This window comes from Boleophthalmus pectinirostris, unplaced genomic scaffold, assembly GCF_026225935.1.
Source record: "Boleophthalmus pectinirostris isolate CB_2022bp ecotype Guang Dong unplaced genomic scaffold, ASM2622593v1 HiC_scaffold_17, whole genome shotgun sequence".
Classification (NCBI taxonomy): domain Eukaryota; kingdom Metazoa; phylum Chordata; class Actinopteri; order Gobiiformes; family Gobiidae; genus Boleophthalmus; species Boleophthalmus pectinirostris.
Window position 1 is genome coordinate 19,212,546 of NW_026571115.1, and position 14,095 is coordinate 19,226,640.

The window sequence follows — 14,095 nt, forward strand, 5'->3', positions numbered from 1 at the left end:
CACCGTAACAAAATTAACTTACTGGTCAAAATTTGAGAAAGTATTTTAGGCAACAATAGGGAATCTTCTCTTTTATCGTTTCAGCTATAGAGCTGAATATGTAACAATGATTTCAGAGTTTACTAAGAATATCGGAGTAAGATCTGTTTGTAGGTCTTCATTGTTTATTGTAGTGTATTGTGCTACAATACACCACATTTCAGAATGTATTTGTATAATACCACCAGCAAGCTGTGAGATCATTTAAAAAGTGCTGTCAAGCAAGATTCTTGCTAAATACTTGTTTGGTGTGTGTTAAAAGTCTTACGGGGCAAACATAATTTGGTATGCAACTCCAGGCACATTTCTGGATTATTGTACCATTGAGATTTCATTGGAATTAAGATTATGTGTGCACAGTGTCTGCTGGAGTGTGATAAAGCCCTAATCCATCTTGCATTTAGCCAAGTTAAGGATTTAAACTTGGGTCCTTCCCATGTTCAAAGCATGTCCTTATTAGCTTTTATACTTCCCATCACACTATAACACTCACACAGCTCACTGAAATATAAGATCAGATGTTCTTGAATAATGCTGGAATGTCCACATTTGAGTACATAAAATGTATCATTTACACATTTTGTTAATCAGAGTACAATGGATTGGCAAGTCTGCACTTTTTGACACTCAAACTGAAACTGATACATAATGAATAGGGTTAGATACTCTCAATACAGAAAATATTACAGTTTGTGAAAATGGGGTCGAGTACATCCATTGGAAATGTATTTTTTTAATTGAAATATAAACTGATCAAAATTTATTGCAGAGATTGGCGACCAGGCGGTGAACTCTGAATAGGGCAATCAGCTGGTGGTACATTTGGCGTGGTATTCTCTCACACCTCTTACACACAGCCCCTCCAGCAGCTGGCCTCAGTGCCCGCCTCTCCTCTCGCCTCGCCTCTCCTCCGCGCCCTTTGACCTTCCTGCCTGCGGTATATATAGTATGTGAAACTATCAGAGTTCTCCTGGCAGCCATCATGAAGGGTACGCTCTCAATCTGCTGTCTGCTCTCTCTGCTACTCTTGCAGGCTGCTGCAGGTAAGAATTACAATAATTACCTTATTTTTATGTTGGCTTTCTATGTCAGTACAAACTTTAGGCTTACTGTGTTTCATGTGCCAAGTAGGGCTGGTTGTAAAATATATCATCAAATATGTCATTCATAATTTTGGGTTTCAAAACTTTTTAACTCATTATTTTGTATTTTCGTGGCTCTTATGTTCTGTCAGTAGATTATTGTCAGTATTGTCAGTAACCCATACTGACTTACACAGCGTAGGTGTACATGGGGACAGAATGAAATACCAGGCGAGGTTAGACATATATTTATAACCATCCTTTTTAAGCTTCAACTATTTAAAAACTGTCCTTCTTTATTACTGAAAAAGTCACCATGTTGAATAGTATGTCTTTAACTGTCACAGTTCATTTTTTGTTTTGTTTTTTTGTAGTCAAAGTGTTTAGATGTGACCATTGTAGAGTTTGAGCAGTGGTCAGACATGCTTTCAGATGGCTCTGGCCAATGGAAAGTTTTTGTACGATGAGGCTCAAGAGGCTTTGGAAGCATTTTGTTTTAGATTCACTTTTGACTTCCATGATGTCCCATAGATATATAGATAACAGTGTTCAAAGTTAACAATGATTGTATTGATGCAAGTGGCTCAACTAACAATGCAATATGCAATAATTTCAATACAATTCTGTTGATGTGCTGCCCCTAGAGATTTTCCCCATTTAAGATAATGCATATGGATCCGCCCTTGTTCAGTGCGTTACCCTTGCCTCTCACCCCTGCCTGTCCTTGGGGTTCGGCCCTTCCGCCCGGCACAGGCCTATGTGGTCCAGGCCCAGTCAGATGTCTAAGATTGGAAGGCCTTCTGAAACCCTACACTGTCCAGTGCAGCTCCACTCGTCCCTCTCCCTCTCTTCTCCCTCTTCTCCCTCTTCTCCCTCTTCTCCCTCCTCTCCCTCTCTCCCCTCTACCCTCACTAGGCTTTTGATATGCTGCACAGCTGCTGTCACTCTGCACTGTCACAAACACAATTTATTCCCAGCAGTTGGCCTTATAGGGACATGCTTGCCCCCAATGTTGAAGCCAGGCCATTGTAATAGCATGCCCGATGAAAATTTCAGGTTATATGCAAGTGAGAATATAAAGTCAGAGTAAATAAACAACTCTTCATTGTTGGCAATGAGCAGACTAGAAAATGTAAGAATTTTTAGCTGTAGGGTGGCCTAGGAATTAAACATCAGTGGCAATGTTCAGGAATCTCCATGTTTAGGATTTTAGCCTCATATTGTTTTCCTAAACTATTTGGAATTCGACATACAGCCCCATGTGATTTCCTCTGGCATCACGTAACATGTGCAGGGGTCCCTCTCTTGAAGGGGGACATGAGAATGGCTCCATCTTCTCATGAGACTTGGACCAAGGGTACAGCGTGTCCTTCACATGCTTCCAATGGGAGACAGAGATCAACACCTCTGTGTAAAGCTTTAAACTACTTCATTCTCTTAGTCTTCCTTCACTTTGTCAACTCATTACCAGCAGTTACTCAGAGTAAAAATAGACCACAGTTACAAGGCTTAGATCAAGTCTAAATTTAATGACAGTTTGAACAGAAGAATACTCATATCAGAGTGAATTAGGCTAAATGTTAAACTGTCAGGCTATTGGTCAGATCCTTAAAATAGGATGCAGCCACTGTGCCTCCTGCTTAGTCGGGCGCATGAGCCATGGGGGTATATTTGTGAGGATGGGGGGAGCTCTACAGCAGCTCCACCTGTTGCCATCTGTGCACCACACCCGCCTCACACCTCTATTTGTGACAGAAAATACACATTCCACTGCTCTCCTGCTGTCGCCGCTTTTGGTTGATGCAGTTGTTACCATGCGTCACTCAGTGCAATGACTCCTTTTGGGTTTCTGCTAGGTAAACAATCAACAACACGTGGCAAATCTGTCTTTAAAGCTTTTATTATTGCTAAAAAAAAAAGACTTTATAATGGTGGAGTAAGGATGATGGAGTGCAATGATAATTAACATCAGTGACCAATGGAAATATTTTAGTAAGTTGTCAAAACTGTGAAAACATATATTTGAGTTTATCAAGATATCAACTAAATATGTGCAGCTAAAATAATATGTGATGCCCTTTACGAAGCATTCCAGAGGAATCCCCTAAGTTTGACTTACTTGAACCCAAAGCTCAACTAATATCCTGGGGCTTCCCTCTGCTCTCCTCATGTTCGCTTTAATTCAATTACCTTCCATTCCACCTTTACATAATCTAGCACACTCAAGTGTACACTGTGAGCTCATAGAATAAAGAACACTTATAATAAAAAGCAGTGCAATATTTGTAACATCTATGTAGTAAGGTACAATGATTATATATCCTCCTTCAGCTGTGACATCATAAAGAACCACTGGAGATGAATGTTGATGCTACACAGCCCAGACACTGAGTCCTACTCTACTCAAATCTCCCTCATTCATACTGGATGTAGTTTATAAGCGGAGTATTTCTTTTAACCAACTAGTGTTGTGGGGCAACGGACTTTGTGGACACATGGTTCCAAGCCTCAGATGTCATGGGTTCAACTCTCCTGGTGCCTACAGGGTTAATTTTGAGTGCTGATGCAAGACACGCCCTGTGTAGGCAAAACAAGCTGTGATTCCTGTGGTGTGCTGCCCAGCGCACCAGAGGGTGTTAACAAGTTAACAACACTTAGGGTCGCTCATGTGGGCAGTGTTAAAAGACTGAGCTCCACTGTGAGAAATCTCAGAAGCTTGAATCTGATTACACCATTAAGGAACATGGTGCTGTATTGTATGTTGCTATATCTAGTCTAGATCAATGTAAAGTCTATATCTAGTCTAGATCAATGTAAAGTCTAAAGTTGCTTTAAGTTGTGTGAAAATTTCATATTAAGTCACATGACAAATATATTTGAGGAGCAAAATGTATACCATAAACTCATGCACATGGTCAGAGACAAGAACACTATAATTATTTCACTCAGTTTACTTTAAATGATAAAATAACATCAAGTAACGCAAGTTATCACAAAATATAAAACTGCAGAGCTATTGTCTTTGGTAAACATGACCAATTAAAGCTTTGGAGCATGTGCCTTTCCAGCAGAAGCTAGAGCTAGAGGGCTGGAGGTGTGTACACTGCCTTTATTTTCACTTCACTGCTCTGCTCAAGCAGTTATGCTTTTGGTTGGGGCTGGGCCTGGGGGACATGCGGACAAGTCGCACCATTGAATACCTCTGTGATAATGGAGTAAATATAGAGGAGTAAAGACAGAGGATTGTACACTGGCTGTGTGCATTAGTGTTGGGAACAATGAGTCCAGCTCTGCATCCATACTGTACTGGACCAGGGAAGTCCCTTTGTGGCTTTTATCTGTTATCAGAGCCATGGTAAAGCCAAACACAGCTCTGTGTGTATTTATTTTTGTCCCTGTCTTTCTAAATAAAGAGCTGACAGCATTAACAGCTGTGATTGAAGTAATATGATGCTTTCATATTTGTCCATGACACTCTTATTAGAGTAATCACCACACTTTGTGCAGCTCATACATTTAAATGTGACTGACAACTGCTCAGAGTGCTAAAACTACAGTATGTACTACACATGTGTAAAGTAGTAAATGTATTTTTACCTTTGTTTTCAGAAGGGGAGGACGTCACCACCGAGCCTCTCAGGGACAGATCTCACATAGATGAAACACTCAGACTTGCAACTGAGGAGAAAGCAAAAGACTATGCAGGTGAAAAAGTCACATTATTGTAAACTTATGTCTGCAAACACAAAAGCACTATATTGTTTCAATGACAAACCTAACCTTCTATTGTCATTGCAACTGCAGCGGCTCTACAACAGTTGAGAAAGATCTACCACACTTCCATCAAACCCATGGAGCAGGCCTACAAGTACAATGAGCTGCGGCAGCATGAGATCTCAGGTATGACCTGTGTGCTCACAGATTATTGCTGAGCAGTGAGATCTGTGTGGGATGCTTTGTGGAGAACTTCATGTGCAAGCAAGCATATTTTCATTTGAACAATTTCTCTCCCTTTATTATCTCAAAAGTAAGAACCAAAACAATTCATCAATGGTCAAAATATTGTCACCAGTATTTTGAAGGTCAAGTTTGATGATGTTTGAAGATGGTTTATCAATGTATTAGTTTATCAGTTTATTAATACACTTACTTTGTTTTAAAATAGCACTTACACTAAACTAAGTACAGTCACCTAATAAATATATTTTCCTCTATTTGACACATTTCTGTATTAATTGTGCTCCCCACCATCACATTGGCCTTCATACATTCACTCGTCCATGTTTGATATGTGGGGTCAAATATGGAATTCTTTCATGCACTTTGTGATAGCACCCTTCACGTTGCACCGTCACTGTGCTCATCCCTGTCCTTCACAAACTGTTCCCCTCATCTAACAGCCTATCCTGGACGAACCCTAGGCGACCAGGCCACAGGTGGGTGAGGGCTTACCTTTGTGCATGGCAAAGCCGGGAATGCTCCGTCTTCCTTCCTTCCCCTTCATTTGTCTTAATACATCAAGTTCCTGCAAATGCACATGGTTCTACTCTTTACTCTCAACATCCATTCATTTTTTATGGAAATCAGGTCACAAAGAAAGAGCTAAAAATGAAATAAAGGGAAGAAATGACTGTACAAATAATTACGGTATAGAGTGGGGAGCATGTGCTTTTCTGACTAGCAAAAACAAGCACTGCATTACCAGGTCTATCCTATGTATTTTTTATGTGTTTTGTTCATTGCTTTTAAAGAAACTATCTCTGCCATGTACAAAAAGCTCATAAAGCTCTAATGCCAGCCAGCACCCACCTGCTTGCTTTCAAGAACCACTGTCTCTCTTTATGCCTGGTTGCTTTGGGATTAAGCTTTGATTAAATACGCCTGGCTGCTTCACCTCTTTGTGGTTTTGTTGTTAATAAATGAGTTTAAAATCAACCGGCCAACACAACAACAACAAAAATGTACTTTTTGTTTCGCCTGTGCAGATGGAGAGATTACATCCAAGCCAATGGTGCTGTTCCTGGGACCCTGGAGTGTAGGAAAGTCCTCCATGATCAACTACCTCCTGGGTTTACATGAAAGCCAGTATCAGCTCTACACAGGTGCAGTGTGTCCTGCTTAGTCACTTTAGTTAACTCAGATACTAAAGGGTCTGATGAGCAGAATTTCTGAAGATGTCCCTTCATTTACCTTGATAGGAGCCGAACCCACCACATCTGAGTTTACTGTCATTATGCATGGAGAGAAGATCCGATCAGTGGAGGGTATTGTGATGGCTGCAGACAGCTCACGCTCCTTCTCCCCCCTTGAGAAGTTTGGGCAGAATTTCCTAGAAAAACTCATTGGTATTGAAATGCCCCACAAACTGCTGGAGCGTGTGACTTTTGTGGACACACCAGGAATCATTGAGAACCGCAAGCAGCAGGAAAGAGGTGAGCTAGTGTTTGTGCAACAAGGAAAAATCCATTCATTTTAAAATGTTATTCTTAATTTTAGAAATTAATTTACTTTTCTCATTCAGGCTACCCTTTCAACGATGTCTGCCAGTGGTTCATTGACCGTGCTGATCTGATTTTTGTGGTGTTTGACCCCACTAAACTGGACGTGGGCCTGGAGTTGGAGATGCTTTTTAGGCAGCTGAAGGGACGTGAGTCTCAGATTCGCATCATCCTGAACAAGGCTGACCACCTAGCCACCCAGGACCTGATGAGGGTCTATGGAGCACTCTTTTGGAGCTTGGCACCCCTCATCAATGTGACCGAACCTCCTCGTGTCTACGTCAGCTCCTTCTGGCCATACGACTATGCTCCTGACACTAGCAGAGACCTCTTTAAGAGGGAGGAGATCTCACTCCTCGAGGACCTCAATCAGGTCATCGAGAACCGCTTGGAGAACAAAATTGCCTTCATCCGCCAACATGCCATTCGAGTGCGCATTCACAGTCTGTTGGTTGACCGATATGTTCAAACCTTTAAAGAGAAGATGAGCTTCTTCAGTGACCCTGAGCTAGTCTTTCAGGAGATTGTGGATGACCCAGACAAATTCTTCATTTTCAAGTCCATATTAGCCAAGACCAATGTCAGCAAGTTTGACCTGCCGAACCGTGATGCTTATCGTGACTTCTTTGGCATCAACCCCATTGCCAGCTTTAAGCCTTTGTCCACTCAGTGCTCCTACATCGGGGGCTGTTTGCTGGAGAAAATAGAGAAGGCCATCACCAATGAGCTACCTGCTCTTCTGAGCAGCATTAACTCTGGCAAGCAGCCTGGCCTGTCCTCCTGTGAAGCTACAGGCTGTGGGGAAAAGCCAAAGAACCGCTATCGAAAAAACTGAGGAAAATTGATGAGTGTGAGTGAGAAGTGAGTTGAAGAAAGGGGTGCTACTATAAGCCTGGTCTTTTTAGGATACCTGAGTGCTTAAGGGGACAAAGAATGGATTTGTGTTTTTATGAATGAGAATATACAGTAGAGTACGAATGGAGTTAGACAGTAGGAGAAGTGAAAAGGCAGCTTAAGGGCACAAGTGCTGACAAGAAATGGAACACCACTGAATAAAAAAACTAAAAAAAAAAACTGGACTGTTCACAACCTGGGTTTGGGAAAAATATAAAAAGCAAAATAGAAAACAGATAAATGGAATTTTAGTGATACCAGTTCCCTTTTATGTGAATTAAACAGGAAAAGTGGTTGTTGCAAAATGTGACAACTGCACTAAAGCAGATATTTTGTTAGAAACATTTCAGTAAATAGATTATTGGTGAGCATCATTGACTGTGCTATCGTTCTATTTCATATATATATATATATATAATGACGCTCATGGATTGTTGACAATCTTCACATTGTTGTTATATAAGCAGAGGTCAGGGGCCAAGGCTTAATCTGAGGGCTTGTTCTGCTTCATCTGTTGTTACTGTTTTTGTTTAAGTCTACTACTTCCATTCAGTACTGTGTTATTTTTTTCATTGCCTTAAGCTTTCTGAAAGCTGAATGACCACATAAATAACATGGAAGAATGTGTCTGTGTTTATTTATTAAATTGCACATGTAAAGCTTAATTTTGTACTTAAGCAGAGAAGAAAATGTGTATTATTCCAATCTTTTTTAAATTTGTTAAATGATCCCTCTTGTGGATTTTGGAGTTGTCCCCTGACCTCTGTAGTGAGAAGTGAAAGCTGACCTCACTCCACCTGATGCAGATGCTATAGGCCTATGGCTTTTTAAACCTACCTCAAAATATTCAGCAGAATCATGACATGGCATGTGGACATTATCAATAAGATAATATTAACGGGTAGGTAGAAATTACCTCCCGTACCCCCTTGCTGAGAGTCGCCCTTTTCAACAAATTCAAGCCATCCTTTGCTCACTGTTCTTGTCTGAATGTGTGTGCTCCACGTGGTGCTTCTATACAAACGTTGGCCACTAGAGAGTGCTGTGTAAAAGTGCAAGATTAACAGAAAACTAACTCCAACGGGGCCGTACACGGACCCTAATAAATACTGTTTTATCATTTGTATGTGATGGTCCAGGTTTTTCGGGGTGGTTGCCATGTTGGTATGTTATAGTTGCGTTTTAAATTTTATGTGAATTGGTTGTAAAATAACACTTAAATTATTATTTTGAAGCTTGAAAAAAGATTTCCGAATAAAGATTGCTGATTGACATGAAATTGTGGTTATTCGAGTCTGCTGATCGGAGTCTATCTGTATTAATATTGTGCTATTGTGGTATTCGACCTAGGCCTACATGTTTTCTAATAGTATAGCTTGATATTGCGTCAAGTTAAGTCAAGTTATTCGAACCATTTTAGAATCTTGACAAAGGAGTCTTGATCTTGAACTGGCGACAGAAAACAATAACATGGATTAATTGGTCATTTTCACACTGGTTGAAAAGGTAGACTACGTAAAAAAAAAAAAAAAAAAAAAAAAAAAAATGAAAGCATAGGCTATAGATTTGCCTTTTTAAAATAGTTTGGTGTGTGCTGAACGCACAGATGGATTTGGATGTTCCTTACCTTCCTGTTGACTTTTATTTTGACACATCCAGGATGCGCTTGGTACTACGTCGCTCTTGACATAAATCATCCCCACCTCACAGGGACACGCTCATTTCACGCGGCTGGGCGCCCATCAGAAAACACAGAAGATGGTGGCGGCGGCAGACTGCGATATCCGCCGCGCCCGTATAGGATAGGGGTCCACTACCTTCAAGCAAGACATAGACCTGCAACACGCAAATATTGCTCTGATTAGGAAAAATGACATATTTTCTTAACCCGGACCGTGCACGGAATGAAAACAAGTAGCGACTTATATTTTGTCATTCAAAGTATGCAATTTATTGCGTTTGTATGCTGTATTTTAAAATCTTAAATTGAGAGAGATCCTGACTGAAAAGCACCGTTTCGAGCAGCGGACTGTGTCCTGGAAGACGCGCGCAGCAGAGAAACTGTTTTAATTAGCTATTCTCTCCTTTGGCTTTTCGACGTCTGACATTTCCAGAGGGACCAAGCTGCTGTGGGTAAACTTTACTTCCTTGGACAACACGGGCCGGACCCTAGTTTATTTTTTTGAAGATTGCTCCTGCGACCAGGAGCAGTCATGATGTGGATACTTGGATTTCCAATAGGGGCTATTTGAATGCTTGTTGATACCAAAGCTTTGAGAATGGAGCGTAATCATAGGTGAGCGTGTTTACTGGTATCTGCTACAGAATTTTACGCCCCTGAGGGTCTAAATTGCGATTCTGGTGTCGTGGTGAGCAACTGGAAAGTGAGAAAATGAAAATGTCCAGTCATAGGTCATACACCCACCCTGTTTGACAGAAGAAGTTTCAGTTTGGAAAACAGACTTAAATCTCATTTACAGTGGACATATTTTATTGGCTGACATTGGCATCTTTGAACCAACAGACGATTTCCAATGCTGGCTTTATGCAATGTCTAACAATGAGTGGAACCATTGGCGTGCAACTGAGTGGTTTTGGACAGAGACCGAGCAGACACAGACTGAACTTTACCATCTCAAGTGCGTCAAAACAGCCAAGAACCTAAAAGAATGCAGGACTGACGTCATCTGAGGCAGTAATGAACAAGTCACATTTTTGGAAATTACCTCAGCCACACCATAATAACTACTGTTAAGTTTTTTTTTATTATTACACTGTGTTTTTTCTTTACTCTCCCTTTAAGAGAAAAAACTGTCAATTGAAGTCAATATGGCTTCCCCCCAACATCAGCAGCTGCTGCCTCACAACACAGAAGTGTGTTGTGACTCGAGTGGAGATGGAGGAGTCTCAGTGCGAATTGGCAGCAGTATCAGACACAAGCACGGAGGCGGGCCGCTGGGCTCCTTTGCAGGGGGCTTTATGGGGGGGTCCAAACACTGTAAATACAGCATCTCCTCTAGCTGCAGCTCGGGGGAGTCTGGGGCCAGGAGACCTGCAGCCAAGAACTTTCGTGTGCCGAAGAAAATGCCTCAGCTTTTCGAGAGATCTGCGGGACAATTCTGGAACCCTAAATTTGACTCCTCTATCCTGGAGGAGGCCTGTCGTGAGCGGTGCTTCCCTCAGACCAAAAGGAGATTCCGTTATGTGCTTTTTTACCTGGTGTCTGCCACTGTCCTCTGGGGAGTGTACTTTGCTGTTCAGCCATCACGCTGTGATAGAAAAACCTTTCTCCTTCCTACTGTATCATTTCTCGTTTTCTGCCTGCTCCTTTTCCTCCTAACATTCACTAAGCGCTATAATCACTACTACAATCAGGCCTCTCTTCTACTCATTTTTGTCACGTTCATCCTCACCTTGGTGCCGCAGATTCAGACAGCAGGTTTCAGGGACCCAGAAACTTCCACTGGCACATTAGAACAAGATGAACAAAGTGGTATGGGCCCTGTGTACAATGTGTCATATGAAAAGCAGTTAGGGGAGGACAGCTGGTCACCTTGCCTCTCTCCTGTTGGTACATTTTCACTGTGCATTGAAGTGCTCCTTCTGCTCTACAGCGTTCTCCATGTCCGCCTTTATGCCTCTCTCATGCTGGGCTTACTCTACTCTGTTATGTTTGAGAGTTTGGGTTGGTTGCACCTCACCCAAACAGGGGAGTCCTGGAGTTTGTCCTCTTCTTCAGACTGGGACACTTTACGATGGTTAGGACCTGCCAAAGTCCTGCTCCATCTCTGTGCTCATGCAATAGGCATCCATCTGTTCATCATGTCAGAAGTGCGTTCACGCAGCACATTCCTCAAGGTGGGACAGGCAATCATGCATGGGAAAGATCTGGAGGTAGAGAAAGCCTTAAAGGAGAGGATGATCCACTCTGTTATGCCCAGGATTGTGGCTGATGAACTAATGAAACAAGGCGACGAAGAAATTGGTGACCATTCAGTCAAACGGTACTCTACCAGTGGTGCAGCAGCAGCTCTATCAAGTCCAAAGAACTACAAACACAAAAAGACCTCTATCCCCCGTGGTCAAATCATATTCAGGCCTTTTAACATGAAACGAATGGAACCTGTCAGTATTCTTTTTGCGGATATTGTTGGCTTTACCAAAATGTCTGCCAACAAGTCTGCACATGCCCTTGTGGGACTATTAAATGACTTATTTGGGCGTTTCGATCGGCTTTGCGAACTGACTGGCTGTGAAAAGATAAGTACTCTGGGGGACTGTTACTACTGTGTAGCTGGGTGCCCTGAGCCCAGGCCAGATCATGCCTATTGTTGTGTGGAAATGGGGCTTGGCATGATTCAAGCCATTGAGCAATTTTGCCAAGAAAAGAAGGAGATGGTTAACATGAGGGTGGGCGTTCACACAGGAACTGTTCTGTGTGGTATTCTCGGCATGAAACGCTTCAAGTTTGATGTTTGGTCCAATGACGTTAATTTGGCCAATCTGATGGAGCAACTGGGTGTAGCTGGGAAAGTTCACCTGTCTCAAGCCACTGCAAACTTCCTGGATGATCGCTATCAGTGCGAAGATGGGCATGTCATAGAGAGGCTGGGTCAAAGTGTGGTGGCAGATCAGCTTAAAGGTAGGTCTAAACTACTTTAAAACCTGGTTGTGTAATTAAAATTATTGCCTCTAGGGCTGTGAATGGACAATTTAAAGGTGCACCACCTGCTCTGCCACCTGCTTGTCTCTATGGAGATTATATTGCTTTGTCTGCAATGTTCCACAGTTTAGCATCAAACTTATCTATCTTGCATTCAGAAATAAAAATGCTTTGAAAAACATGCTTTCTTCGTATTAGGGGCCTCTTCACAGACCTGAAGGTAACCTGGCCCCATAGAGATAGATGAGCTTTATGCCATACTGTGGAACATTCTGGGTAAATCATTAACATATTTATGGAGACGAGAAGGTGGCACACCATCCAACGAAGTGACATGTACCTTTAAAGGTGCAGCCTTTTCACTAAACAATGTGCCTTTTAAAACTGCTACACAAGTAGTGTAGCCACAGAGCATAATTAGCACAATGGCAAAAGGAATGATGCAACTGATCCAGAACAGCCCATATAACCAGATGGAGCAACAAACTGCTACAAAGGTTAAAGAATCAGAATGCCAAGGATCAATTCATTTGCCTTCTTAAATCTGTCCTTAATTCGTTTTGCAGCAGCACAAAGCAAGCAGTGAAATACAGTTAAAATCTTGTGATTACTTTAGTTTCTAGTGATACAGATAACATCTACTTATTCAATTTGCTATATTTTGTGCAGCCATAGTCTATAATTACAATGTCAAGGTTAGCAGGGATAGCATATAACAACAATAGCATTATATGAATCATAAACAGCATTTTATGTGCATCTGCTCTCCCACAGGATGTTTTCTATATAACATAGCCATAGTCCCTGGTGTGTCTTTAAAGAGAGGGCCATTTCCATTTGCCAAGGTCAACACCGGGACTTTCAGCATTATATTAGGATTGATCGAGAATGTTGAGTGCTTTAAATATGCTTTGAATTAAACAATATCCTCTTACAGTTTGTAGTATGTGGCCTTACCTGTGTTCTTTGTTGCTTCATTCAGTCGCAGAGTGTGTCCCCTTCTTTTAACCTTGTACTGAACCTGAGAGAATTGCCTTACAATTTAATAGAAAAGCTCCTTTCTCTAATAGACATTTGCCTGCGGTTTTATTTACCTCTTTTTGACTCTTGCTCCAGATAGAACTTGCTAATTGTGCCTACTGATTACACTTGATTTAGTCTTTGATTAGCCTGGTTTTGTTCTGGGTCAGTCCAGTCTAGACCTCTCTCTTGAATCTGTGTTTTCTTTTTTTCTATATTAATGCTTATCATGTCTAAAAGTTGTACATCTCTCGTGTTTTCTTGCCTTTTGGATGATATTGGGGTGGGAGCCATGGCAAGAAAATGGAATCGTGATATGAGCTCTGTGATGATATGCATTTTAGTGATGTTGTCATTTCTTGACTCAGTGCTTTTCTGTTGAATTGAATTTTATATATCCGCTGTGTGCTGTCTGAATCAATTAGAAAACATTTTATTGTCCAATAATCAGGAAGTATGTTAGCATGCTGGTCATGGCAAAATTTTGCAGTGGTCTCTGAGAGTTCTGAAAAGCACTTATAAACTCAGTGCGGTGAATAATTTAGGAGGCTCCGAATGCATAAGGTAAAAAAAGAGTTACTCTGGACCACTACAAACCATTTCAAATGAACTAGTTCAGTGTTTTGCCTTTTTTAAGTAAAAATCATGTACATCATGTACTGACTGCAAGAACCATAAATCTTGGCTCTGAAAAAATCACCCAACCTTAGTTCTGGTATCACTGTCTTAAAATGTATACAGTAGATTTTGTGTGTTCACTTGTGAAGTAATCCACAACCGTTTGGGAGGCGGTCTGTGTTTGCTCCAGTTTACAAGATTTTGTCCTGGAAAACGGTGCAGTGAGTAAGTCCAAAAAGAACTAAACATGCATTTTGTTTACATGCCAACAACCTATGATT

General features: G+C 41.4%; 2 protein-coding genes across 3 annotated transcripts in view; both read left to right on the top strand.

Annotated features, from left to right (window-relative positions):
• Positions 1–98: 98 nt before the first annotated feature.
• On the top strand, positions 99–8,792 carry srl (sarcalumenin). 2 transcript variants are annotated; one of them, XM_055152254.1, is made up of 7 exons: positions 99–1,082; positions 4,731–4,826; positions 4,926–5,021; positions 5,522–5,557; positions 6,107–6,223; positions 6,320–6,553; positions 6,643–8,792. In XM_055152254.1, exons 1-7 carry the CDS (start codon positions 1,022–1,024, stop codon positions 7,452–7,454), a joined length of 1,452 nt encoding a protein of 483 aa, XP_055008229.1. In that variant the 5' UTR covers positions 99–1,021; the 3' UTR covers positions 7,455–8,792. The 2 variants fall into 2 exon arrangements, with proteins under 2 accessions (XP_055008229.1, XP_020790372.1); XM_020934713.2 differs by lacking the exon at positions 5,522–5,557.
• A 434-nt stretch (positions 8,793–9,226) lies between these two features.
• Positions 9,227–14,095, top strand: part of LOC110168281 (adenylate cyclase type 9) — a 31,413-nt gene continuing 26,544 nt past the window's right edge. Inside the window, exon 1 of the mRNA XM_055152253.1 lies at positions 9,227–12,155. Within this exon, the coding sequence (XP_055008228.1) occupies positions 10,343–12,155 (1,813 nt within the window). The 5' untranslated portion in view covers positions 9,227–10,342. The remainder of the gene's footprint in view (positions 12,156–14,095) is intronic.

Excerpts from the sequence above, each read along its gene's own strand:
- srl (XM_055152254.1), top strand. The coding sequence starts at position 1,022 with ATGAAGGGTACGCTCTCAATCTGCTGTCTGCTCTCTCTGCTACTCTTG. Across the intron at positions 4,827-4,925 it reads GAAAGCAAAAGACTATGCAG|CGGCTCTACAACAGTTGAGA; the intron begins GTGAAAAAGTCA and ends TTGCAACTGCAG. Across the intron at positions 6,554-6,642 it reads CCGCAAGCAGCAGGAAAGAG|GCTACCCTTTCAACGATGTC; the intron begins GTGAGCTAGTGT and ends TTTCTCATTCAG.